This window comes from Saccostrea cucullata, unplaced genomic scaffold, assembly GCF_032062105.1.
Source record: "Saccostrea cucullata isolate Sc308-1 unplaced genomic scaffold, CSIRO_AGI_Scuc_v1 ctg179, whole genome shotgun sequence".
In the NCBI taxonomy this organism is placed as follows: Eukaryota; Metazoa; Mollusca; class Bivalvia; order Ostreida; family Ostreidae; genus Saccostrea; species Saccostrea cuccullata.
The window spans coordinates 287530-315451 of NW_026932316.1; the positions used below are offsets into that span (position 1 = coordinate 287530).

General features: G+C 34.8%; 1 protein-coding gene across 1 annotated transcript; it reads left to right on the forward strand.

Moving 5' to 3' along the window:
• On the forward strand, positions 1-27770 carry LOC134234819 (ATP-dependent RNA helicase DHX33-like). Its single transcript, XM_062716867.1, has 22 exons — positions 1-17; positions 3799-3918; positions 10362-10522; positions 15599-15649; positions 15764-15835; positions 17069-17178; positions 17462-17579; positions 17900-17998; positions 19991-20007; positions 20195-20251; positions 20357-20528; positions 20657-20754; positions 21452-21625; positions 21904-21994; positions 22208-22273; positions 22700-22788; positions 23023-23089; positions 23212-23316; positions 26621-26754; positions 26850-26919; positions 27060-27169; positions 27653-27770. The coding sequence occupies exons 2-22, from the start codon at positions 3858-3860 to the stop codon at positions 27729-27731; spliced, it is 2001 nt and encodes a 666-aa protein (XP_062572851.1). The 5' UTR covers positions 1-17; positions 3799-3857; the 3' UTR covers positions 27732-27770.
• The last annotated feature ends 152 nt before the right edge of the window (positions 27771-27922 follow it).

Genomic DNA, 27922 nt, shown 5'->3' on the forward strand with positions numbered 1-27922 from the left:
TTTTACAATTTTTAGAGGTGTGTAGAATCTTTCATACATGTATATTTTTTTAACGAATGAATTGTAAATAGTTTAATCGTTTCTGTTCACAGTTTTCTTTCTCTTTGGAGTTTTCTTTGCTATGCAATGAGATGTACATTGTACATAAAAAGTATGAATTGGATGTTAAGTAACATTATGGGTTGATTTTTGTTTTGTTTTTTAGCTCACCTGAGCCGAAGGCTCAAGTGAGCTTTTCTGATCACATTTTGTCCGGCGTCCGTCTGTCTGTCTGTCCGTCTGTCCGTCTAGCTGTCCGTCTGTCTGTCTGTAAACTTTTCACATTTTTGACTTCTTCTCAAGAACCGCTGGGCCAATTTCAACCAAACTTATCACAAAGTATCCTTGGGTGAAGGGGATTCAAGTTTGTTCAAATGAAGGGCCACGCCCTCATTCAAGGGGAGATAATTGGGAATTAATGAAAATTTAGTGGCATATTTTAAAAATCTTCTTCTCAAGAACCACTGTGCCAGGAAAGATGAAACTTATGGGGAAACATCCTCAGGAAAGTGTAGATTCAAGTTTGTTCAAATCATGACCCCCGGGGGTTTGACGGGGCCAAAATGGCTTGACCAAAGTTTTACATAGAAATATATAGGAAAATTCTTTAAAAATCTTCTTCCCAAGAATGACAAAGCCATAATCATCATATTTATATGGAAGCATGCTCAGGTAGTGTAGATTCAAGTTTCTTCAAATCATGACTCCCCGGGGTAGGGCTTAATTAAAAATGGCCGACCAAAGTTTTACATAGAAATATATAGGAAAATTCTTTAAAAATCTTCTTCCCTGAAGAATGACAAAGCCATAATTCATCATATTTATGTGGAAGCATGTCTCAGGTAGTGTAGATTCAAGTTTGTTAAATATGACCCCCCGGGGTAGGGCGGGGCCTAAATGGCACACCAAAGTTTTACATAGAAATATATAGGAAAATTCTTTAAAAATCTTCTTCCCAAGAATGACAAAGCCATAATTCATCATATTTATATGGAAGCATGCTCAGGTATTGTAGATTCAAGTTTGTTCAAATCATGACCCCCCGGGGGTAGGGCGGGGCCAAAATGGCCACCCAAAGTTTTACATAGAAATATATAGGAAAATTCTTTAAACATCTTCTTCTCAAGAATGACAAAGCCACCCATACGGAAAAAAAGGGCAAACAAACTACTATAACAAATTACTAACAAACCACTATGGTTTGAAAGTAGTTTAATAGTATAGCAAATCACATGCAAATGAGCTAACAAACTACTATAACAAACTACTATCAAACCACTCTTAACAAACTACTATCAAACCACTCTAACAAACTACTATCAAACCACTCTAACAAACTACTATCAAACCACTCTAACAAACTACTATCAAACCACTCTAACAAACTACTAACAAATCACTGGTAATTAATCCATCAGCAAAACACTAAATTTGAATTTTCCTTTACAAATACACAAGTCTTTGAAGACACCTAAAACAGTCACATTTTGAAATATTCAACAAGTCTTGTTTCAGAGTATTTTAAATTCCAGGATTCACAAGTTTAGCCAATACAAGTGCAACATTCCAACATGTTCCCTTTGTTTAGGAGATGCAATTCCAAGTCAATGTCCATGTACTTATCACATATTCTCGAGCTTCATGTTGTGCACATCTTCACAGTATTTTTCACCAAAAAAATGTTCTTCAAGCTCACATTTAATTATTCCCTGCTTCATCTGGCATGGAAAATGCTGCAATATTTCCTTTTTTCTGGCCTTATTGCAACTATGATAGACATCTTTTTTGTCTTATTTTCAAGAATACTTCCCATAATCCAATGTATAACATGATCTAAACTAGTATAGGAATTATAGGTCAATCTGAAAATAAATGAAAACCCAAAGCTCATGAGTAAAAAGCAATATACATGTATACATATCCACATTCACAGATGGTTAATTACTGTAGTCCATCCTTATTTTAGGTAAAAAAGGAACTTCATGACATGCATTAAATACCTCTTCTCTATCCAGATCCATCTTTTAATAATGTACGTTAATGCTGCTTTTTCCAGTCAGGGATCTTACAGAATGATACTAACAATTTGAATGTCCCTTCACCAGTTCCTTTGTTTCTGACCTGCTTGGTGGTTTGAAAATTACACAATAGCTAACACCGGATGTAAAGATTACACACTGTTCTTGGAAACTTCAACAATTCTAGATAATTCAACCCTAAACATGTCTGTAAAGTAATTTCCCATGTGGTTAGATGCAAATGCTATACTAATAAAACACTGTTGCAAGATACCAAGTCTAACAATCTATAAAGAAATCACAATCAGCAGAAATGAAAGACTAACAAACTACTTTACTTATTTTTTTAGAAACAGTGGTTTGTTTGTGTTTCATTAAATGCTATACTATCAAACTACTTTAACAAACCACAAAAATATAGTTTGTTGGTAGTTTGTTGATGGTTTAATAGTAGTTTGTTAAAAATCTTTTCCGTTTGGGTGCATAATTCATCATATTTGTATGGAAGCATGCTCAAGTAGTGTAGATTCAAGTTTGTTCAAATCATGACCCCCAGGGGTAGGGCGTGGCCAAAATGGCCGACCAAATTTTTTAAAGATATCTATAGGAAAATTCTTTAAAAATCATTTTCTAAAAAATAGCAAATCCATGATTGGTCATGGGACTACTTTTGGATTTAAACTTTACAATAAAAAGCCATTTTCTACTTTTTCCTACCCTTAGTGCTCAGGTGAGCGATGTGGCCCATGGGCCTCTTGTTTATCATCCTGTGGTTTTCTATACTTTTGATCCAGTGACTGCGACTGTACTTTGAATATGTTACAAATCCTACATTAACTTGTGGTATTGCACTTCTCCATGTCAAACCTAATTACTTGTCATATTACATTATACATCTATAATATGCCATTTTAATCAGTGTAATCATATTGTAATAATTTGTTCATGCCCCCGAGGGTCCTTGATTGGTGAATAAATATGGGTTGATCTAAAATCTGCAAAAAATCTACTCTGGCCTAATCAAAAGTTATTTAATTATGTTATTATGCCCCACTATAAATATGACTCAGACAAGGGCATATAGATTTTTTGTCATGTCTGTCTTTCATCCATCCATCTTTCTGCCCTGCCATCTGAGTTCCTCTGTGATTGCACTAAATGCATTTAGCTCAATTTATAACTCGATCACTTTCATTAGAAAAGTTCAAGATATTTTTATCAAACTTTAGATACTGGTGCATATTAAGGAAAGTTTGATTCAACTGCATCAACTTGTTCGACCTTGACCTTCCCTTTGACATTGACCTCACTTTTCTTGTGTTAAGCTCCCTTTTAAAGAAACCATGTAAGATAGACTGAAGTGTTAAAAAAATCTTCACATGCTGATACATACATTTACTGAAGTAAACCATTCAACTGCATCAACATTTTTTTACCCTGAATCTTCCTTTGACCTCACTTTACTTCGTGTTTAAGAAACCAGTCAAGAAAAATGATCAAAGTTAATATGCTGATACATACTGAAATAAGCTATTTAACTGCATCAACATTTTTGACCTTGACCTCTCTTTTGACTTTCATATTGCATTACTTATAATATTAAAGTACCCCTCAAGGGGGCATTCGTGTTCTTTGTACATATTTCTAATTTTTAATAATATGAATTTATAAAAATTAAGATATTAATACCATATCCAATTTAATTTTTGCCTTATTTTAAAATAAACCATTTTGTTTTGAGGATGTGGGATCAAAGATGAAAAGAAGAACTTAAAGAACATACAAAACACGGGAGACAAAATGAGAATGCCAGAGGACGGTCCTCCTACAAAGAAGTTTAAGTACACACTGTCACATCACAGTAAGTAAACAAATACACACTGTCTCATCACAGTAAGTAATGAAATACACACTGTCTCATCACAGTAAGTAATCAAATACACACTGTCTCATCACAGTAAGTAGTCAAATACACACTGGCTCATCACAGTAAGTAGTCAAATACACACTGTCTCATCACAGTAAGTAGTCAAATACACACTGTCTCATCACAGTAAGTAGTCAAATACACACTGTCTCATCACAGTAAGTAATCAAATACACACTGTCTCATCACAGTAAGTAGTCAAATACACACTGTCTCATCACAGTAAGTAGTCAAATACACACTGTCTCATCACAGTAAGTAGTCAAATACACACTGTCTCATCACAGTAAGTAATCAAAACAACACTTGTACTCAAACAGATTATCAAATACACACTTTCATCACAGTAAGTAGTAAAAAATACACACTGTCTCATCACAGTAATTTTTTTCAAAATACACACTGTCTCATCACAGTAAGTAGTCAAATACACACTGTCTCATCACAGTAAGTAGTCAAATACACACTGTCTCATCACAGTAAGTAGTCAAATACACACTGTCTCATCACAGTAAGTAGTCAAATACACACTTCCTTGCAACAAACCTAGTCAAATACATTTTTTCATATTCAGAGCCAATAAAGCTAAACTTGTTGAAATAGGCTTCTTGGAAGGAAGTAATTAGTAAGTAGTCAAATACACTCTGTCTCATCACAGTAAGTAGTCAAATACACACTGTCTCATCACAGTAAGTAGTCAAATACACACTGGCTCATCACAGTAAGTAGTCAAATACACACTGTCTCATCACAGTAAGTAGTCAAATACACACTGTCTCATCACAGTAAGTAGTCAAATACACACTGTCTCATCACAGTAAGTAGTCAAATACACTCTGTCTCATCACAGTAAGTAGTCAAATACACACTGTCTCATCACAGTAAGTAGTCAAATACACACACACTGTCTCATCACAGTAAGTAGTCAAATACAAATACACACTGTCTCATCACAGTAAGTAGTCAAATACACACTGTCTCATCACAGTAAGTAGTCAAATACACACTGTCTCATCACAGTAAGTAATCAAATACACACCGTCTCATCACAGTAAGTAATCAAATACACACTGTCTCATCACAGTAAGTAATGAAAAGCAATTGTACCATTGTACTTCAAACAGATTATACATTACACAGCTTTTAAGATTGGGTTAAAAAATTACAGCAAAGTGTGGGTGTCTGTTTGGCGTATTTTTTTGGAATGACATCATAATAGATGCTCTTTTGAAATGAATTCCAAGACTAGCTGTTTGACGTCATCATCAGAAAGTATTAAATGTTGAGGTCTTCAGGTAGTAGTCAAATACGGGTTTACAGTGCATCAAATACACACTTCTTCACAGTAAGAAAACATATCCTGAAAATTTGATATAATGATCCTTAGAATTCACAGCGTATTATCTGCAATTTTCATTAAATTTGCCTTGATAGTTTTAATGCCATATTACTGTAAGCGCGGTATTGTTGTTGGTACTTTTTTACGTTTTACTATTGAATTATATGGGAAAATGACGTTTTCAAGCCAATTTTGTGAAAATAGTTTCTTTGAAAAAGAATGGATAACTTTTTAAAGACGTAGACGAATACACAGGAGTTTCAAAATGTGAATAGTAAAATTAAAACTATTAATATAAAAAAATCAATATGTCTTCTCGCTAGATTTTTTGCTAAATAATTTCAAAGGTTTCTTTTATACTACTAAAATGTTGCGTTTATGGCGTAATTTACATCTACAACGTCATTTGTTGAACGTAGTCACGTTTATAGTACGAGTATAAATATCTTGGTTTTTGGAAATGCAAGATTTAAAAGGTGACATAGATACAAAATTTAATTTTAATTATATCGTTTCATTTATTGTGGACACATTAGAATGACCTGCAACTTATTTTCACTAGTATTGTGAAATTCATATTCCGATCACAAAGTCAGATTGAACGGTATAAAGATTCCTCGAACCTGAGAATTAAAATACAGCGACAACAACGCGAGTAATAAAATAATAAATATTAGTACCTGTATTTTTAAGAACATCATGGTCAGTAGGATTTCAGGCATAAAACGGTAGTCAAATACACACATCTCATCACAGAGGAAATAGCGGCCGAGGGGAGGGGTAGTCAAATACACACTGTTCTTTCTATATTAGTCAAATACACAGCTATAGTATATTGCCCTATATCAAACATGCTTTATTAATTTCAATTCTCTCATGAATTTCAATACGCAAAATGTAAAACACTTGCATTTAGCTTTTACACTTTGAGTTTTTGTTATAAAAAATTTTAATATATAGAAAAAGATACTTATAAATTGTTTACAGTGTCTTATATGTCTTACAGTCCAGGTGTTTGTATAAATTTATTTTTAAATGAATTTCACAATTTATTAGCCAGCAAAACAAGGCGATTACAAGAGATTTAAATACATAACGACCAAACAATATTTATAATGATGATAGTAATTTAAAAAAAAACAGGAAAAAACATGTGCTTAAATTTAACCCTTTTTTACTGATAATGATGTATTCCATCCTGAAAAGTAGTCAATTTTACACACTGGCTTTTATGGCAGTCATGATGCAAATACACATGCTTCCCCTGAGTTTTAAATAATGTGCACACATACAACCCATCAAGTTTTCCACTAAGCAGTTTTTATTAAAGATAACTTTCTTTCTGCATTCCATAATTTTACGCTGATTTATTTTGATTTACTCTTAGCAGTTTAGTTACACTTACAATATAAATTATTTCTTTCATTTGGCATTGTATTTAAAAAGTCCTAAGACATTACATATAATCACTAAATTAAGAATTTAGACTGAAATTTAATTATAAAACATGTGCGGGGTTTACGTACAATTGCATGCACTTTGTATTTATTTACTTGATTCGCACAGACTTGAAGTCATTTGCAGAGAATTAAACGGGAAACAACGTAACGTTGTCTTTGTGACGTAACTGACGTCATAATCAAATGTGCAAAAAATGCCCAAGAATCGTGTTTGCGTACATCAGAAAGTATTTTTTGAAATGTTGACCTACCTTAAATCTATCACTTCAGAATCTAGACACTTCTGAATGTACCCAGCTTGAAGGTATGTGAAAAGAATTACTGATGACAGATAGAAATGGACACAGTCTGCTTAAGACAGATTTTAGTTTCTTTCCTTGCAACAAACCTAGACTATTTTTTCATATTCAGAGCCAATAAAGCTAAACTTGTTGAAATAGGCTTCTTGGAAGGAAGTAATTAGTAGCATGCAAAATATTTTTTAAAAAAAGATTAAAAATACCCATTAACAGGTGATTAAACATGACATTTGCATTTTGCAACAATAAGAAAAAATCAAAATTAACATTTTATTTCGTCATTTTTGTAATATACTATAGACATACTTTTTTTTCCATGGAATCTCTATTTTTGTTTAATCTGCAGGTAGAAAATAACACAAATTTCTTAAGACCCTCTCTATATTTACATGTACATTTAGTACTTATATGGAACAAATGTCTGTGGAAATGTGTGACCACATACATAGCATATATATTAAATTAATACAAGGTGGATAAAAGTCCTTCTACTGTATATATATATTTTACTTGTATTTTGCTTTTAAAATGTGTGGACTTTTAATTACTTATAAAACAAAGTATAAGCATTGAATCATTATTTTTTAAAGATTTGATCTCATAAAACTGCAATGGAGTGTGCAAACAAATTAGTAATAATCTAGCATGATTTGAAAGGGATCTAAGATAAGAAGGAATATTATGAGTTTAGAGAAGAAGAAAAAATCACAGTCACCATGGTCACATGGTCATTTAAATATGGTTTTGTCATTTTTAAAAGATTATAAAATTATGTTTTATGACAATTGCTAAAAATTTATTTCTTTCCACTTTGATAATTTTTGCTATTTTTTAAAATTAATCTTTTAAAAGCAAGTGAAATGTTTGATAAAGTCAGCCTAATTGTCATAAATAACGGGCTTCTGTGTGAGATTGAGGTAGTGTGTCGCTATAGGTTGACCACTGTTTGACCATTGACCAGTCACAGGGTGAGCCCGGGCAGTGGCGGTCATTCACCAGAGTTCAGGTCTGGTCGGCAGGTTGAAATGTTCAGTTAGGTCTGATCAAACATGTTGAACACTAATTTCCTTGTCAAATTTAATAATGACTCTCACTGCTCTCCGAGGAATTCAATGAAAGTCACTGGAGATTCCCCCCCAGATTCCCTCCTGAAGTGGTCAGTTTAGGGGGTGTCTTTGTGAGGAGGTCTCTGCTGATCTGGACAAAAACTTCTGACCCTCCACTGACCCTGCCCTGCAGGGATTGACCACTGCCTACCAACCTTTGACCTATGATTAGAAAATGTACAAGCAGAACTTGATTGTTAAATGAAGGAAATGTCCGTATTGTATAGTGACGTCCAAGCTTGTTTATAAAGGGATCTATGATATTAAGGAATTCTGTGAGTTTAGTGAAGTAGAAAAAATGTGGTCATTTAACTGTTGACTTGATAACCATTCTAGGCTGATTAACTGCCTCCAAAACAAATTATCTTCACATCAAATGACCATAAAATTACAAATTTCATGGAGCTTCAAATTCTCAGACATCAATGTTTATTTAAGAGCATAGTGATGAGCATTTTCAAACAAAATATTATGTTTTCATTTAATGCAGGAGATGATTTTAAAAAGTTTATGAAAAGGGGAAATTTTGACTTTATGAGTAATTCTTAGAAAGTATTAATTCTTTTTGATATTTTTTTTTGATGTAATTCCTGAATCTGAGTGAAGTTATATTGTTGCATTGAAAGTTGGATTATACTTGTACAGTTCAGATGTGCATATCTATAGGAGTATCATGTACTTGGTCCTTTTCATTCATTTAGACAGAAAGTGATTAGTGTTTTATTACACCTGACCATCTTGGTCTATAAATAACCTTGACTCAATGATGACCAATCTGTGGGTGACCTTTTGCTCCTTTGGCCCCCCACAAAACCATCACATATACACTGGTCATTTTTATTGTATTTATTTATAGATTGTCTGACCAATTGTCCAGACAAATACCACACACAGGGACCATACAGAAACAATTTGTTAATTATCATCATTAATCAATACTTAGTGCTATAAATATCCAAATAATCACAAAAAGTACTCATGAAATATTGGGAAAGAGAAACACTTATAGAGACTTATGTAAAGAATAAGGGTTGATAAATAGCTCTTGAGGACTTCTGTCTGCATCAGTTACATCAAAACATAAATCTCCTGCAAAATTGATTATTTATCATACATATACATATGTTGTATGTACATTGACATTTCTGTACAATTTTTTCAAATGATAAGAAAAAATGAAGCTGCATGGTAATGAATTGAAAGGATCAAATATAGAATATAGTAATAAATGTTTTTGTATTGTCTCTGAATACCTGTACAGGTACTCAGTTTTAAAGAATTGAGACAAAACTACTATTCCTTACATAAAAAAAATTTGTAACCAGGCTCTTATATAGCTGTTGTCACACAGAAAATATAGGAGAATGTTTAAACTTTATGCTGTGGGGAGAATTAAAAATTTACCTGCCTCAGAATGCTAGAAGGTTCGTCTTTAGGACCTAATCAAACAAACTGATTCATGTAACTATTATCAGTGTATTTCAGAATTGCCATAAATTTGTGAAAAAAAATTTCACCTGATGTTATAGGCAGTGTCTTACAAAAAAATGCTCATTAATCTTGAAAACACAGCAGCTTACAAGTAACAATGTACAATGTGAGATGTTTTACACTGAGCTAGGTTTCAACATGTTCAATAATATGCAAATGTTTCTTACTCTTAAACATGACAAACAGGTTAACATTCCTTCATGAATGCTGTGTCTAGACACAGTGTAAATGATTATACATTGTCCAGTCTGAGTTATTGTGGTCACTTGTGGTGTGAAAGTGAAATGAAGTTTGTGACCAGCCTCGCCCACTTCTAACACCAGAGACCTGTCCGTAATGAGACACAGGGAGGTTATTTTCAGTTTTATTGTCACCCTGGTCATTAAATTGTTATTTATCATTTGTTGTCATCAATTAAATTCCCAAGAGGTCTGGGGAGTTTCCTTTAATGATGGAATGGTTTATTTTTACTTGTTAATGAAGTGAGGGTTTGATATGAGGAGTGGTCAATTTGTACTGGATTCTGATTCTTTATAGATAAAATAATTAATAAAAGCAATAATGATCATAAATAATATATCTTGGGTTGTATAATGATCTTAGCCCAAGTTCCATATGTCAAAACAAACTTAACAAGGATGTGATTTCTTTGATTTGGTTAACCATTCATCTATAATTTCAGATAATGGTAACAATGGTTATGTGCCAGAAAAAATTCTGCAGGAGAAGAGGAACCTCCCAATATTTCCTGCCCGGGGGAAGATAATTAACCAAATACAGAGACTAGACACAGCTATACTGATAGGGGAAACAGGAAGTGGTAAAACCACACAAATACCACAGGTAATTATAGGGGGGATAATTAACCAAATACAGAGACTAGACACAGCTCTATTGATAGGGGAAACAGGAAGTGGTAAAACCACACAAATACCACAGGTAATTATAGGGGAAGATAATTAACCAAATACAGAGACTAGACACAGCTATACTGATAGGGGAAACAGGAAGTGGTAAAACCACACAAATACCACAGGTAATTATAGGGGGGATAATTAACCAAATTCAGAGACTAGACACAGCTATACTGATAGGGGAAACAGGAAGTGGTAAAACCACACAAATACCACAGGTAATTATAGGGGGGATAATTAACCAAATACAGAGACTAGACACAGCTATACTGATAGGGGAAACAGGAAGTGGTAAAACCACACAAATACCACAGGTAATTATAGGGGGGGGGGGGGTAATTAACCAAATACAGAGACTAGACACGGTTTATTCCCCGAATGGCTACTCCACAAAATCAACAAGTAATTATCACACTCAATTAAGGGGCCCTCTAAGGGGTACAGGTAGACTTACCACAGAATTTAAATTAAATAAAAAGGATTTTTAATTCCATTTTTTTAATTTAAGAACAGGTATGAATAAATATTTTGTATACATATTTTTTAAATTAATAATATTACAAGCACAAAACATATTAAAAACTATAAATTATCTTGAAGTTCTATTGTTTAGCAGCACTGATTTTCACATTATAAATTAAACACCACTGTTTCAAATCATATCACACATGTTTGCAATTTATTTAGTCCATCTCCATATATTTCATCACAACTAAGGGATAACTATCCAAGGTGAAGAAGTTCAGATGCAGAGTCTGTGTACATTTAGGTCATAAGATCAATGATGCCATCCTGATACCTTTCTTTCAGTAACTACAGTCTTCTCTTTATAGTTGCATACTTGGACTGCGTCATTAGGCAAGTTCAGCACATCATTTTCTTTGACACTTATTACGACTTGCTTATTAAACTTAAAGATTTCAAAGTGAACTGATATCAATTATCAGATCTTCATCAATTAGCTTATTAACTTAGGAATTCCTTAAAAATCAAAGTGATCTGTTTCTATCTCTAATCACCTATATTTATTATAAAAATTGAAACATAAACTTTTTTTTTTTGGCTGCATTTCATTTCCGAAATTTTGAGCAATTATAAACTTTTCATTTCCGACATTTTTTTTGTTTTCATTTCCGACATTTTTCAGAAAGTACCTTTAGAAACATATTTGAAGAGTTTATCTATGAAAAATTTAAAGGAATACAAATAATAAATAAATTGAAATCAAAGTTCTGAGGTTTTATAGATTTATCAATGAAACGACTGTGAAAATGGTAAATGCAGGCAACTACCTAGATTAAATTTCGAGTGATTGACTCAATGTTAACTCTGCGCAGATATAAAACAGCAAAATAAAGTTCTGTGTAGAGCAGTAAAATAAATGCGCTATTAATCGGAATAAACGTTAACACTCGATAAGAATATCTCAAGTGTCTTTGACATAAGTTTGGTGCTGCCACTGATATTTATTTTAGTGCACATTAAATGAGGTGAAAAAGTTGTACTCGTATGTTCATTGAACTCTTTAACCTATACTAAGTGTTTCATGTATGCATATATATGTATAATAATATAGTTTAAATCAATGCAGTGCTATTTTTTAATGACGATTTAAAAGAATGTTTTAAAAATCAAAAGGTATTAAAATGATAAATAGATGAATTAAATTAGACAAAACTTAAGTTTATAGATACACTTCATTTATCATATATAAATATCTATATTACTTTAAGAAAAAAAATCATTTGGGTTAATTTATTTAAATATTTTGAAAATGTAGCTGAAAAATGGGATTATAATATGTAAATTCTTAATCAATACTATTGAATAGTCTGGAATAAAATAAAATTAAAGATGCAATAAAAATTTTATTTTTCTTAAATCCAATTTTATCTATTTATATTTATTTATCTATTTTTTTTTAAATTCAGTATACATGTATTTCAGAAAATTAAAAAAAACTCTTAATGTAAATAGAATTGAATGAATATATCTGATTTAAAAAATATTGCTTATCCAGGTAAACACAGGTAAGTCTACCTGTACCCCTTAGAGGGCCCCTTAATTGAGTGTGATAATTACTTGTTGTTTTATGCAAGTAGCCATTCGGGGAACACACCCTAGACACAGCTATACTGATAGGGGAAACAGGAAGTGGTAAAACCACACAAATACCACAGGTAATTATAGGGGAAGATAATTAACCAAATACAGAGACTAGACACAGCTATACTGATAGGGGAAACAGGAAGTGGTAAAACCACTCAGATACCACAGGTAATTATATGGGGAGATAATTAACCAAATACAGAGACTTAGACACAGTTATACTGACAAGGAAAAGAGGAAGTGGTAAAACACACAGATAACACAGATAATTGTAAGACACATGTACCATTAACATGATTAATACAATTCTACTGAAGGGGGAGTCAAGAAGTGAAAAAACCACTTAAATACCACTTGGAATACCACTTTTAGTGAAATTATACAGTTACTTCATGTACCATACTTAACCATTCTACTTAAGTAGGATAAATCGAAAGTGGTAAATATTTAGAATACCTGCAGGCAAATATTTTTACATCATATAATAAACTTTTTGTTCTTTAAAGTTTTTTAAAGTAAATTAAGTATTTTCAAGCAGAAAGTAAAACACATTTTTTTTAATTTCTGTTGAACATAAGTTTATATTTGTAGGCAATAAAAATGATAAAACAATGATAAAGTTGTTAATTTGAGTACATGACAGATTCTATAAGCAGATGTTGAGCACCTGGGAAATTAATATCAAGCAATTAACAGCAATCATGGAACTTCAAGTCTATGATGTTACATGTATCTGTATCTAAAGTTAATGTTCATGATCTTCTCAGACTGAAGTTATGTAAAATACATGTACTTATCAAAATTTAATAAGTTTTTTAACTGAAACTCATATATATTTTTTTTTATAAATATTTTTCAATTTCTTTTTTTTTTTCTTTTTTTTTTAGGTCACCTGAGTAAACTCAGGTGACCTATTGCTATCACTTTTCGTCCGTCGTCGTTCGTCGTGCGTCGTGCGTCGTGCGTTAACATTTGAACATTTTCAGCTTCTTCTCTGAAACCACTGAACCAATTTCAACCAAATTTGCCATATAGCATCTATGGGTGAAGGGGAACAAAAATTGTGAATTTCATGGGCCCTGCCCCCCTGGGGCCTGGGGGTGGGGCAAAAACCACTAAAATTAGTGCAATCTTTAAAAATCTTCTTCTTTACTCCTGGACATCAAGCAGTCAAACTGTTTGCATGATTGTAATCAGCATTGAGTCCTCTACCAAAATTGTGAAATTCATGGCCCCGGGGTCAGGGGTTCTGGTGTTAGGGTGGGGCTAAATAAGTATATAGTGAAATTTCATGAATTCTTTGAAAATCTTCTTCTCTGCTCCTGGGTATTAAATAAACTAACTAAGTGCATAGTTATGATGAGCAAGAGTGCCTCTACCAAAATTGTGAATTTTATGGCCCCAGGGTCAGGAGTTCTGGTGTTAGGGTGGGGCTCTATAGATTATATAGTGAAATTTCATAAATTCTTTGAAAATCTTCTTCTCTGCTCCTGGGTATTAAATAAACTAACTAAGTGCATAATTATGATGAGCAAGAGTGCCTCTACCAAAATTGTGAATTTTATGGCCCCAGGGTCAGGGGTTCTGGTGTTAGGGTGGGGCTCTATAGATTATATAGTGAAATTTCATGAATTCTTTGAAAATCTTCTTCTCTGCTCCTGGGTATCAAATAAACTAACTAAGTGCATAGTTATGATGAGCAAGAGTGCCTCTACCAAAATTGTGAATTTTATGGCCCCAGGGTCAGGGGTTCTGGTGTAAGGGGGGGGCTCTATAGATTACATAGTGAAAATTCTTGAATTCTTTGAAAATCTTCTTCTCTGCTCCTGGGTAATAAATAAACTAAATAAGTGCATAGTTATGATGAGCAAGAGTGTCTCTACCAAAATTGTGAATTCTATGGCCCCAGGGTCAGGGGTTCTGGTGTAGGGGGGGGGCTCTTTAGATTATATAGTGAAAATACATGAATTCTTTGAAAATCTTCTTCTCTGCTTCTGGGTATTAAATAAACTAAATAAGTGCATAGTTATGATGAGCAAGAGTGCCTCTTCCAAAATTGTTAATTTTATGGCCCCAGGGTCAGGGATTCTAGTGATAGGGTGGGGCTTTATCGATTATACAATGAAAATACACTAAATCTTTGAAAGTTTTCTTCTCTGCTCCTTGGTATTAAGCAGATGAACTACCTATATAGTTATGATGAGCAAGGGTCCTAATCTTCCAGAATTGTGAATTTCAAGGCCCCAGGGTCAGGGGTACCATAAAGGAGGGGGGGGGGCTGTACTTATATACTGAAACTGGATGAATTGTTTGAAATCTGCTCCTTGGTATTTATCAAATATTTTTGAAAAGCAAGGGTGCCTTTTCAAAAATTGTGCAATGTGTGGATCTAGGCCTAAGGGTCAGGGGTTCATGTGTGATTGGGGCATTACTGATCATGCTGAATATTACTGATTACTTGAAATGCATTTTTTGTTCCCCTACCCTGCCTATGGGTATTAAGTAAACAAACTAAGCAACTGCTAAGTGTATTGTTATGATGATCAATGGTGCCTATTTCCAAATTGTGAATGCCATAGCATCTGGATTAAAACATGAATCAAATTCAATCACTGGAAAGTTGTTGCATAATGCTCAGGTGACCTATAAGGCCCATGGGCCTCTTGTTTATATGATAAACAAAGTAACAGCTTCTATACAAAAGTCACAAAAGTCAGACAAAGTTAAATCACTTTTGAATGACTTCAATCATTGCTGCAAAACAATAAATTACCTGCTTAGAAATACACTATTATCATTTACTCATCACTACAACAAAAGATGCATATCAGTATTCAAATAATGAGATTTTTCAACTTGATCACAAAGTGATATATACTTTTTATTTGTATTTCAGTATCTTTTGGAGGCCAATGTCAACAAAAATGCCATTATTGCTGTAACACAGGTATATGACACTGTTTTGAAAAAACTTTGAAAGTAACAATAGAATTAAAAACAAAAGTTATCTGTATTTAATACTCACTGTGTCTGTATATATGGATGCTTTTCTTATTTAAAGCCTAGAAGAGTGGCAGCCATTACAATATCACAGAGAGTTGCCGAGGAACAGGGGACAGAACTGGGACAAAAGGTACCTCACTGCTCAGGACTCAATTGTAGGAAATCCAAAATTTGTCAGTTCAAAAAAATTGCTTCATTTAAGGACATTCGATCCTGAACTTTTGAGTGGATTTTGGTCTTGTCCTTTATTTATAAAATTCTGCATCATCTTTAAGTTCTAACATTAAATCTGAATTCTACAATGCAAATTGAACTGTATTCAATGAAAAAACCGCGATTAAATTCCATTCAAGTAGAATTAAACTAGGGACTATATTTTGTGGCAGAAGGTTTTTTAGACGAAAATGATCAGTTTTTCCCTTTTGAAATATAAAAGTACTGTTTATTTTCGATTCCTGTTTTTCCATGCTGGTTGCACACAAAGCTGTTTTTTGCAGTGAAATGTGTTATGATAGTTCTGAAGTATCTATTAAATTATTTCTTATGAATTTTATCAACAAAGTGGGTCAAATATAGTAAATATATTCTGAAAATTCGGGGGAAAATTGAGCCAATTTTAACGTAAAATTGACAATTTTTTAGTAATATCTGAAAATTAACATCATATACCTCCACTTTTGATGTTCTTATCTAAATATTCAAGATAACTTTGACCTATTTGCTTAAATTAAGAAAAAGTTTAAGACTTTAAAATAATTTTCTTGCTTATTTAATTTGCAATGCCAGAAAAATCACTTTTTATTAGTGCAGGAAGGTCAAATAATTGATTATGCGAAGCAATTTGAAACTTTTTCTTAGTTACAATTTTTAAGTGTCTTTTTTAAACCAGATTTAGAGTTCATTTTGATTCGTAGTTTAATTGGATAAAAATATTGCTCAGCTGGGAAATTGTTGAAGACTTATTTTTTAATTTAGACACAAATTTCAGTGCAAAAAGGTCATATTAAATGTACTGTAGAGCCAAAAGAAGCATATTGACCCCCATTTTTTGATTTGAATTTTAATTAAGCTATGTATGTAGAAACTAGAAATATACTTGGCAAAAAAAGTTTAAGACTTTAAATATCAGGATCGAACGTCATTAAGGACGTTTGATCCTTTGCTTTTGAGTCGATTTTGGTCTGGACCTTTATTTCTAAAATTGCTCGTGTGTTTCAGTTGTGTGCCGTCAATGCAACTCACTTTCTATAATTAGGGTTATATTGACCAAACCAAAAAATTTGCATTGTATATGCATGTTTATGTGTAAATCACACTGCACTTTTTTATCTCTAACTTACACTGATTTTGTATTTTTCACCAGGTTGGGTACTGTGTGAGGTTTGAAGATGTCACATCAGAGAATACTAAAATCAAATACATGACCGACGGAATGTTACTAAGGGAGGCAATCCTGGATCCACTTATGAAGAGGTTTCTAAAAATTCTAATATATACAAATTATGTTAAAAGAATTTTTTTTATTTTACTAAAAACTTTTAACACTGTGTGTATTTTTACCTCATCTTTAATCTAAAAGAAGTAAAAGTAATTCAAGAATAGCCAGAAATAAAACATGACTAAACAAGAATCTAAAGCAATTATTAGAAAGCAGTCAACAAATGTTAATTTGGATAAATAACTGCATTAAAACAAAAATGCATGTAATATTTACATATTTTTAATACTGCTAGCTCAATGTCTAGTTTTTCTTCAGGTACTCCATTGTGATTTTGGATGAGGCTCATGAAAGGACGATCCACACAGATGTCTTGTTTGGAGTGGTGAAGCAAGCCCAGGCCAGGAGGAAAGTTAGAGGGATCAGGCCACTCAAGGTAAGCCTAGGGCAGGATTAAATCTAGGGAATCAGGCCTCTTAAGGTAAGAAAGTCATCCAAAAAAAGCCCTGGACAGGAGGAAGGCTGGGGGAATTCCGACAACTTTTTTTAAAAAAAAGTATTCAGTGAAATGTATAATTAAAAAGAAATCTTAGTTTCAAAAATTAGCCCTATAATAATGTTCAACTCTATCATTTCAAGATATTTCACATTAAAAGCTAAAGCTATTTACAGGTCTTTTTTTTTCTTTTTCTCAATAATTAGCACAAAGTCACCAATTTATATGAAACTGACCTTTTTGATCTTTTAATGTTACAGATACTTGTCATGTCTGCCACAATGGACGTGGATCATTTCTCGGCATACTTCAATGCTGCCCCGGTGTTGTATCTAGAGGGAAGGCAGTACCCAGTACAGGTAAACAGACATGATAGAGGGAATCACTTGATTTTTAACATCAGTAACCCCTATAGGTTAAAAAAAGAGGGGGGGGGGGGTATTTGTTTCTAGATGAAAGGCAGTACCCGTACAGGTGATTTGTAGGTGTACTGTGCCTCTTTATCATTGTAGGAGTGCTATTCCTTTATATCATTGTAGGTGTACTATGTCTTTGTATCATTGTAGGAGTGCTATTCCTTTATATCATTGTAGATGTGCTATGTCTTTGTATCATTGTAGGAGTGCTATTCCTTTATATCATTGTAGGTGTACTGTGTCTTAAGTTTGTATCATTGTAGATGTACTATGTCTTTATATCATTCCAGGTGTACTGTGTCTTTGTATCATTGTAGGTGTACTATGTCTTTGTATCATTCTAGGTGTACTATGCCATTGTATCATTGTAGGTGTACTATGTCATTGTATCATTGTAGGTGTACTATGTCGTTGTATCATTGTAGGTGTACTATGTCGTTGTATCATTGTAGTAGTACTATGTCGTTGTAACATTGTAGAAGTACTATCTCTTTATGTCTTTGTAGGTGTACTGTGTCTTTATGTCTTTGTAGGTGTACTGTGTCTTTATGTCTTTGTAGGTGTACTGTGTCTTTATGTCTTTGTAGGTGTACTATGTCTTTATGTCTTTGTAGGTGTACTGTGTCTTTATGTCTTTGTAGGTGTACTATGTCTTTATGTCTTTGTAGGTGTACTGTGTCTTTATATCATTGTAGGTGTACTATGTCTTTATGTCTTTGTAGGTGTACTATGTCTTTATGTCTTTGTAGGTGTACTGTGTCTTTATGTCTTTGTAGGTGTACTGTGTCTTTATGTCTTTGTAGGTGTACTATGTCTTTATATCATTGTAGGTGTACTATGTCTTTATGTCTTTGTAGGTGTACTGTGTCTTTATGTCTTTGTAGGTGTACTGTGTCTTTATATCATTGTAGGTGTACTATGTCTTTATGTCTTTGTAGGTGTACTATGTCTTTATGTCTTTGTAGATGTACTGTGTCTTTATGTCTTTGTAGGTGTACTATGTCTTTATGTCTTTGTAGGTGTACTGTGTCTTTATATCATTGTAGGTGTACTGTGTCTTTATGTCTTTGTAGGTGTACTGTGTCTTTATGTCTTTGTAGGTGTACTGTGTCTTTATATCATTGTAGGTGTACTATGTCTTTATGTCTTTGTAGATGTACTGTGTCTTTATATCATTGTAGGTGTACTATGTCTTTATGTCTTTGTAGGTGTACTGTGTCTTTATGTCTTTGTAGGTGTACTATGTCTTTATGTCTTTGTAGGTGTACTGTGTCTTTATGTCTTTGTAGGTGTACTATGTCTTTATGTCTTTGTAGGTGTACTGTGTCTTTATGTCTTTGTAGGTGTACTATGTCTTTATGTCTTTGTAGGTGTACTGTGTCTTTATGTCTTTGTAGGTGTACTATGTCTTTATATCATTGTAGGTGTACTATGTCTTTATGTCTTTGTAGATGTACTGTGTCTTTATATCATTGTAGGTGTACTATGTCTTTATGTCTTTGTAGGTGTACTGTGTCTTTATGTCTTTGTAGGTGTACTATGTCTTTATGTCTTTGTAGGTGTACTGTGTCTTTATGTCTTTGTAGATGTACTGTGTCTTTATATCATTGTAGGTGTACTGTGTCTTTATGTCTTTGTAGGTGTACTATGTCTTTATGTCTTTGTAGGTGTACTGTGTCTTTATATCATTGTAGGTGTACTGTGTCTTTATGTCTTTGTAGGTGTACTGTGTCTTTATATCATTGTAGGTGTACTATGTCTTTATGTCTTTGTAGGTGTACTGTGTCTTTATGTCTTTGTAGGTGTACTATGTCTTTATGTCTTTGTAGGTGTACTGTGTCTTTATGTCTTTGTAGGTGTACTGTGTCTTTATGTCTTTGTAGGTGTACTGTGTCTTTATATCATTGTAGGTGTACTATGTCTTTATCTTTGTAGGTGTACTATGTGTCTCAGTATACATTTTATTATTGTCATTGTTATCAGAATTGTAGGTATATTTATGTTAATCGTTGTATCATTATAGCACACAAATGTACTATGTCATTTTGTATCATTGTATCCAGATGTCATTTTATAACTCTAGACGTGTAGACTTAGAGATGTCTACAGTCATTTATTTTGATGTGTATCATTGATGAGATATACATTTTCTTCCATTGTTACATTGTTCCAAATCCACAGAGCAGAACCTCCAAAGTAAGATTTATATTAATTTAGTACATTACTCAAATTTAAACCACAAATCACAGATTATATTATAATTGAGGAATCTGATCACTGTGATTTTTCCCTGTGTTGCAGTAACGATATATTGATGTTTCTGACTGGACAAGAGGAGATAGAGTCTGCTGTGAGAACTATAAGGGACATAACTCGTACAGCAGAAGAGAACATGGCACCACTGGTTGTCTGCCCTTTATATGCAGCTCTGCCTTCTCATGCCCAGCTGAAGGTCTTCAAACCTACACCCAAGGTACTCATTTTCAAGCAAAAAAATTTAAATGCTATTATTAATGAGATACTTTTATATTTGCAAATTGAAGTGTACTGTGTACTGTCTGTGTTGATACTCATTGTAAGCCTGTTCTGATATCATTATAGGGATGTAGAAAGGTGATAGTAGCCACCAACATAGCTGAGACCTCAGTCACCATACAGGGAATCAAGTTTGTGGTGGATTCTGGGGTTGTCAAGGCAAAGTAAGCAATATGCTCTATAAGTATTTGAATATTTCTGGGAAATTTAATTTTTCTAAAAGACTTGATTTAGTGCTTTCTGAATGCAGTACATATTTATGCAAGTACTGGTAACAAAGAACTTATTTATATTTAGGAATTGTCTGTTTAAAGAAAATTTTAATGAATTTTAATGAGACTCTGCCCGATATTCTTTATAAACAGTATAAAGAATGTTGGTTATAAAGAAACAAAATTCAAAGTCCTTGTGACCTTGAAACAGTTTTAATGTAAATATGTACTCTTAGGGATGCACTTTATTGAGTAAAAGCTGCTTTCCATTAAAGACACTTAACAGATTACTGTATCTGTACATAAATTTCGTATTAAAAATTTAGTGCAGTTACTGAATTAGCACTACATACATGTGCCTCTGCACCGCATGTTGTATTTACATATGATTTCTTAGTGGAAATTTTAATGAATTTGCATTGTTGGACTATGCACTATACTGTAACCAACTATTATTTGTGTCATCTTTTTTGGGGGATTCGCCAATGTATCATAAGCTAACAGTAATACAGAGTATTTACAAGATGTCTAATCCCAGTCTCTCACATAGGGCAGCTTGTTATTGGTTTTCTCCATAGATATATTCTGTGTTTTTAAAATATACTTTGTAAAAGTTTATTCTAAAAATGCTCACTTCTGTTTATTCTAGAGTATTCAACCCAAACAGTGGCCTTGACCTTTTGAAGGTCGTTAAGGTTTCTAAGGCCCAGGCGCTACAGAGGACTGGGCGGGCGGGGCGGGAATCAGCTGGGTCCTGTTATAGACTCTACACAGAGCAGGAGTTCACACAGTTCAGTGACAACACAATCCCAGAAATCCAAAGGTACTGGATACAGGGTTATTTCTCCCATGTATTATTTTTGCTCTTTCACTCTTGGCCTGTTTTAAATGCACCAAGTCATTGTTCTGTTTAAAGAAAACATTGCACTATGTTCTTTTGAATCACCCTATTAAATCTACCCATTCTTGAATAGGGTGAAAGAGGCAAAACTAAAGGTAGACAATTATTTTTACAGATATTCAGAGAAATGCACCCTTTGTTTGTTAGAGCTATGTAATAATAATTGATAATGCTGTATATTATATACTGTATATATTTAGGTGTAACCTGTCCAGTGTTGTCCTGCAGCTCCTGGCTCTTGGAATCTCAGACATCGTTAACTTTGACTTCATGGACAAACCCTCAGCAGAGGTAACTGTAGTGTAGTATTCATAACAACAGTTTAGATGGACTTCTATAACTATCAAGTGCTAATACATGGATATTTTAATTTGGAACAGAAATTGATTTATTAAAGATAAATTCAAATCATGATTTTATGACAGTCTGTTCTTAAAGAAGATGATTTGCAGTAAATGATAGTTACATGAGAGTCTGATTTTCTGTCCTTTGTTCTGTTTTTAGTCCATCATTGCTGCGGTTCATCAACTACACAATCTAGGGGCAGTTATCAAAGAAAACACAATAAAGGTATCTGAAGTTCTGAACATAAATATTATACAACTATGGACTCTCTCCAGAAAAATATCAATATGCAAATATTGACTGAGATTGAGGACAACATTGATTATGTAAGCCTCCAAGGGAAGAAATATTGCCCAAAATAGAGGGGAGGGCAATAGTTTTTTTTTCCGGAGGAGGTTTACATAATCAGTGTTGCCCGAAAACACAGTCAATAATTGTTTGTTACATATGAAAAACAATTTAATAAAGTAGTATTTTGTTTTAAGTGATATTTTATCTGCATTTTGATTGTAGAGTATATATTTGGAATGGTAGCTTATGATATTGATATATCTATTATAATGACTTATGTTTTTTTGGAAGTCGCAATGAAGTGAAACTGAGGTCAGTATTGACAATTTTCTGGTGTATGATATATTTCTTTTATTACAGCTAACCCCAGTAGGGAGACAAATGGCAGCTTTTCCTCTGGAACCAAGACTCGGGAAAACTCTGCTGATCGCTAAGGAGAATAACTGTCTGTAGGTTCTTCTGATTATAAATTATCAAAAAAGAGAGCACATGCTGTTTGTTAGTTCTTAAAATATAAATAAACATTTACATCAAAGAACAGAATAATTCATTCCAGTTAGATATGGCATTGCATATAAATGATACTGACTTTACTATGAAGATGAGCATGATGTAAACAGTCTTACAATGTGAGACAATGGATATTAGTATGTATATAATTGTTTTGCATATAACTTTTACAGAGAGGAGATTCTGACCATTGTGTCTCTGCTGTCAGTGGACTCTGTCCTGGTTACACCTCAAAGCAAGGTTAGACTTTTTACAGTGGACTATCTTAATATGGATGTTGTACAAAATGAATGAGATGGTACTGAAAACCATTGAACTGAAATGTTTATGTTTAGTAACTACAGCTGATGTTGTTTTGACAGAGGGAGGAGGCCCTGGCAGCCAGACAGAAGTTTGTGTCAAGTGAAGGGGATCATGTGATGCTGCTCAACATATATAAGGCCTACAAGGCAGTCAAAGGCAATAAGGTATGCTGCATATGCATGCAAGGTGTGCCCAGTGTGTGCTGTACAATGTGGGAGTGTGAGAGTGTCTGTGTGTTGTACAATGTGGGAGTGTACCAGTGTTTGTGTGCTGTACAATGTGGGAGTGTGACAGTGTCTGTGTGCTGTACAATGTGGGAGTGTGACAGTGTCTGTGTGTTGTACAGTGTGGGAGTGTGACAGAGTCTGTGTGTTGTACAATGTGGGAGTGTGACAGTGTCTGTGTGCTGTACAGTGTGGGAGTGTGACAGTGTCTGTGTGTTGTACAATGTGGGAGTGTGACAGTGTCTGTGTGCTGTACAATGTGGGAGTGTGACAGTGTCTGTGTGCTGTACAATGTGGGAGTGTACCAGTGTCTGTGTGCTGTACAATGTGGGAGTGTACCAGTGTCTGTGTGCTGTACAATGTGGGAGTGTACCAGTGTCTGTGTGCTTTACAATGTGGGAGTGTACTAGTGTCTGTGTGCTGTACAATGTGGGAGTGTGCCAGTGTCTGTGTGTTGTACAATGTGGGAGTGTACCAGTGTCTGTGTGCCGTACAATGTGGGAGTGTGACAGTGTCTGTGTGCTGTACAGTGTGGGAGTGTGACAGTGTCTGTATGTTGTACAATGTGGGAGTGTGCCAGTGTCTGTGTGTTGTACAATGTGGGAGTGTGACAGTGTCTGTGTGTTGTACAATGCGGGAGTGTGACAGATTCTGTGTGTTGTACAATGTGGGAGTGTACCAGTGTTTGTGTGTTGTACAATGTGGGAGTGTGACAGTGTCTGTGTGTTGTACAATGTGGGAGTGTGACAGTGTCTGTGTACTGTACAATGTGGGAGTGTGACAGTGTCTGTGTGTTGTACAATGTGGGAGTGTGACAGTGTCTGTGTACTGTACAATGTGGGAGTGTTACAGTGTCTGTGTGTTGTACAATGTGGGAGTGTGACAGTGTCTGTGTACTGTACAATGTGGGAGTGTTACAGTGTCTGTGTGTTGTACAATGTGGGAGTGTAGTGTCTGTGTGTTGTACAATGTGGGAGTGTGACAGTGTCTGTGTGCTGTACAGTGTGGGAGTGTGACAGGGTGTGTTGTACAATGTGGGAGTGTGACAGTATCTGTGTACTGTACAATGTGGGAGTGTACCAGTGTCTTTGTACTGTACAATGTGGGAGTGCACCAGTGTCTGTGTACTGTACAATGTGGGAGTGTGACAGTGTATGTGTGCTGTACAATGTGGGAGTGTACCAGTGTTTGTGTGCTGTTCAATGTGGGAGTGTGACAGTGTCTGTCTGCTGTACAATGTGGGAGTGTGACAGTGTCTGTGTGTTGTATGTTGTGGGAGTGTGACAGTGTGTATGTGCTGTACAATGTGGGAGTGTGACAGTGTCTGTGTGCTGTACAATGTGGGAGTGTACCAGTGTCTGTGTGTTGTACAATGTGGGAGTGTGACAGTGTCTGTGTGTTGTACAATGTGGGAGTGTGACAGTGTCTGTGTGTTGTACAATGTGGGAGTGTGACAGTGTCTGTGTGTTGTACAATGTGGGAGTGTACCAGTGTCTGTGTGCTGTACAATGTGGGAGTGTGACAGTGTCTGTGTGCTTACAATGTGGGAGTGTGATAATGTCTGTGTGCTGTACAGTGTTGGAGTGTGACAGTGTCTGTGTGCTGTACAGTGTGGGAGTGTGACAGGGTGTGTTGTACAATGTGGGAGTGTGACAGTGTCTGTGTGCTGTACAATGTGGGAGTGTACCAGTGTCTGTGTGTTGTACAATGTGGGAGTGTGACAGTGTCTGTGTGCTTACAATGTGGGAGTGTGATAATGTCTGTGTGCTGTACAGTGTTGGAGTGTGACAGTGTTGTGTGCTATATATGTGGGAGTGTGACAGGGTGTGTTGTACAATGTGGGAGTGTGACAGTGTCTGTGTGCTGTACAATGTGGGAGTGTACCAGTGTCTGTGTGTTGTACAATGTGGGAGTGTGACAGTGTCTGTGTGTTGTACAATGTGGGAGTGTACCAGTGTCTGTGTGCTGTACAATGTGGGAGTGTGACGCTGTCTGTGTGCTTACAATGTGGGAGTGTGACAGTTTCTGTGTGCTGTACATCTTGGGAGTGTGCTGTACATTGTGGGAGTGTGACAGTGTCTGTGTTTTGTATATTGTGGGAGTGTGCCAGTGTCTGTGTGCTGTACAATGTTGGAGTGTGCCAGTGTCTGTGTGCTGTACAATGTTGGAGTGTGACAGTGTTTGTGTGCTGTAAAATGTGGGAGTGTGACAGTGTTTGTGTGCTGTACAATGTGGGAGTGTGACAGTGTTTGTGTGCTATACAATGTGGGAGTGTGACAATGTCTGTGTGTTGTACAATGTTGGAGTGTGCCAGTGTCTGTGTGCTGTACAATGTGGTAGTATGCCAGTGTCTGTGTGCTGTACAATGTGGGAGTGTGCCAGTGTCTGTGTGCTGTTCAATATAGGAGTGTGACAGTGTTTATTTGCTGTACAATGTGGGAGTATGACAGCATCTGTGTGCTGTACAATGTGGGAGTGTGACAGGGTGTGTTGTACAATGTGGGAATGTGACAGTGTCTGTGTGCTGTACAATGTGGGAGTGTGACAGTGTCTGTGTGCTGTACAATGTGGGAGTGTGACAGTGTCTGTGTGTTGTACAATGTGGGAGTGTGACAATGTCTGTGTGCTGTACAGTGTGGGAGTGTGACAGTGTGTGTTGTACAATGTGGGAATGTGACAGTGTCTGTGTACTGTACAATGTGGGAGTGTGTCAGTGTCTGTGTGCTGTACAATGTGGGAGTGTACCAGTGTCTGTGTACTGTACAATGTGGGAGTGTGACAGTGTCTGTGTGTTGTACAATGTGGGAGTGTGACAGTGTTTGTGTGTTGTACAATGTGGGAGTGTACCAGTGTCTGTGTGCTGTACAATGTGGGAGTGTACCAGTGTCTGTGTGCTGTACAATGGGGAGTGTGACAGTGTCTGTGTGTTGTACAATGTGGGAGTGTGACAGTGTGTGTTGTACAATGTGGAAGTTTGACAGTGTCTGTGTGCTGTACATCGTGGGACTGTGACAGTGTCTGTGTACAATTTTTTTTAATTTTTTTTAAATCAATGTATAAGTATGATGTACAACATATAGCATTCATTATATGCAGAGCAGGGCTTTTTAAAGAAGATTTTATGAGCACATGCAGAATTGCAGGTGCTTTATAGCATAGAAAGGAGGAAATCTAGCTATTTGCAGTGGGATATTCTAAGACTTTTATACAGAGAGATATGCTGTAACATTGTATTTCTGTGTAGGACTGGTGTATGGAAAATTTCATCAACCAGAGAAACATGAAGACAGCAACAGAGGTCAGAAAACAGCTGTATGATATCTGTGAGAGAATGGAATTCCCCATCAAATCCTGTAAAAATGACACCACTATCATCAGGTGGGTATCTTACAAGTTAAACTTGGTCTGTCGAATTATAGTTGATTATAGGTACACGGATGTTTCTAAATTTTATATATTTTTTTTTTTTGCAGAAAATGTCTGGCTCATGGTTTCTTTATGAATGCTGCTGAATTGCAAAAAGATGGATCTGAATATACATCAGTGAGTAATGGTATTTTTCTGGTTAAAATCGGCCATTTTCACCACCAAGGGTCCATAATATTACATGGATTGCTTTGACATTTTTCTTGCTTCTGAGCAACGTAATACATCTGTTTAAATTTATGATGATTATTTTTCAGTTATCCTCCAGGAAGACTGTATCCATTCATCCGTCCTCAGTATTGTTCAGATGTAAACCTGCTTATGTCATTTATAATGAACTAGTCCAGACAACCAAGTGTTATATGAGGTACACTCATTCATACTTATCACAGACAGATCATAATAAATAAATGTCAATTAAAAAAAATATAGCCAGTTTTGAATCCAGTACAGTAAATCTGACTGTAGGAAAAAAGGGAAGTTGTTTTGGAACAATAAAACCCTCGGAGACTTGTATTCAATTTTGTTTCCTTTTACAAAATGTAAATGAGAGCTTTTTATGTGTAAGAATGTGGATTGAAGTACAGTATAATTTAGGCTAGGAAATATCATATTCTGTTTAGCAAGGAAATACAAAATGAAATTAAATAGTATTTAATTTTTAGTTATTTTTTTTTTATTATTTTACAGATTTATAACTTTGTAAAACTTTGTAAAAATTAGCAAAGTTCAGAAATATTTCCTTTCATATATGAGATTTTCAGAAAAAATATTAAAGATATAAAACAAAGAACATGATTCTAGCATTATAAGAGATATGACCTGTTTAATTACCATCTGCCCATTTCAGAGATCTGTGTGTGGTGGACCCTGATTGGTTATACGAGGCAGCTCCTGTGTACTTCAAAAAGAAGAAACCAGGCACTTGATTACGTTATTGTTCAGAATAATAAAATGTTTTATTATTACATTGGTAGTTGTGTTAGTGTGTTATATTTTTTTCCACACACGTAAACACAATTTTACAGTGAGTTCGAATGCAAAGATTGTAACAGGAAAGACAAAAAAAAAAACAGTATGTAGACAATGTAGAGATATCATAAAACCATTGCTCAAAACT

Bases quoted from the DNA above. Each gene is read 5' to 3' on its own strand.
- LOC134234819 (XM_062716867.1), top strand. From the start codon at position 3,858: ATGAGAATGCCAGAGGACGGTCCTCCTACAAAGAAGTTTAAGTACACA. The intron at 3,919-10,361 runs GTAAGTAAACAA...CTATAATTTCAG, and splicing joins GTACACACTGTCACATCACA to ATAATGGTAACAATGGTTAT. The intron at 21,995-22,207 runs GTAACTGTAGTG...TTCTGTTTTTAG, and splicing joins TGGACAAACCCTCAGCAGAG to TCCATCATTGCTGCGGTTCA.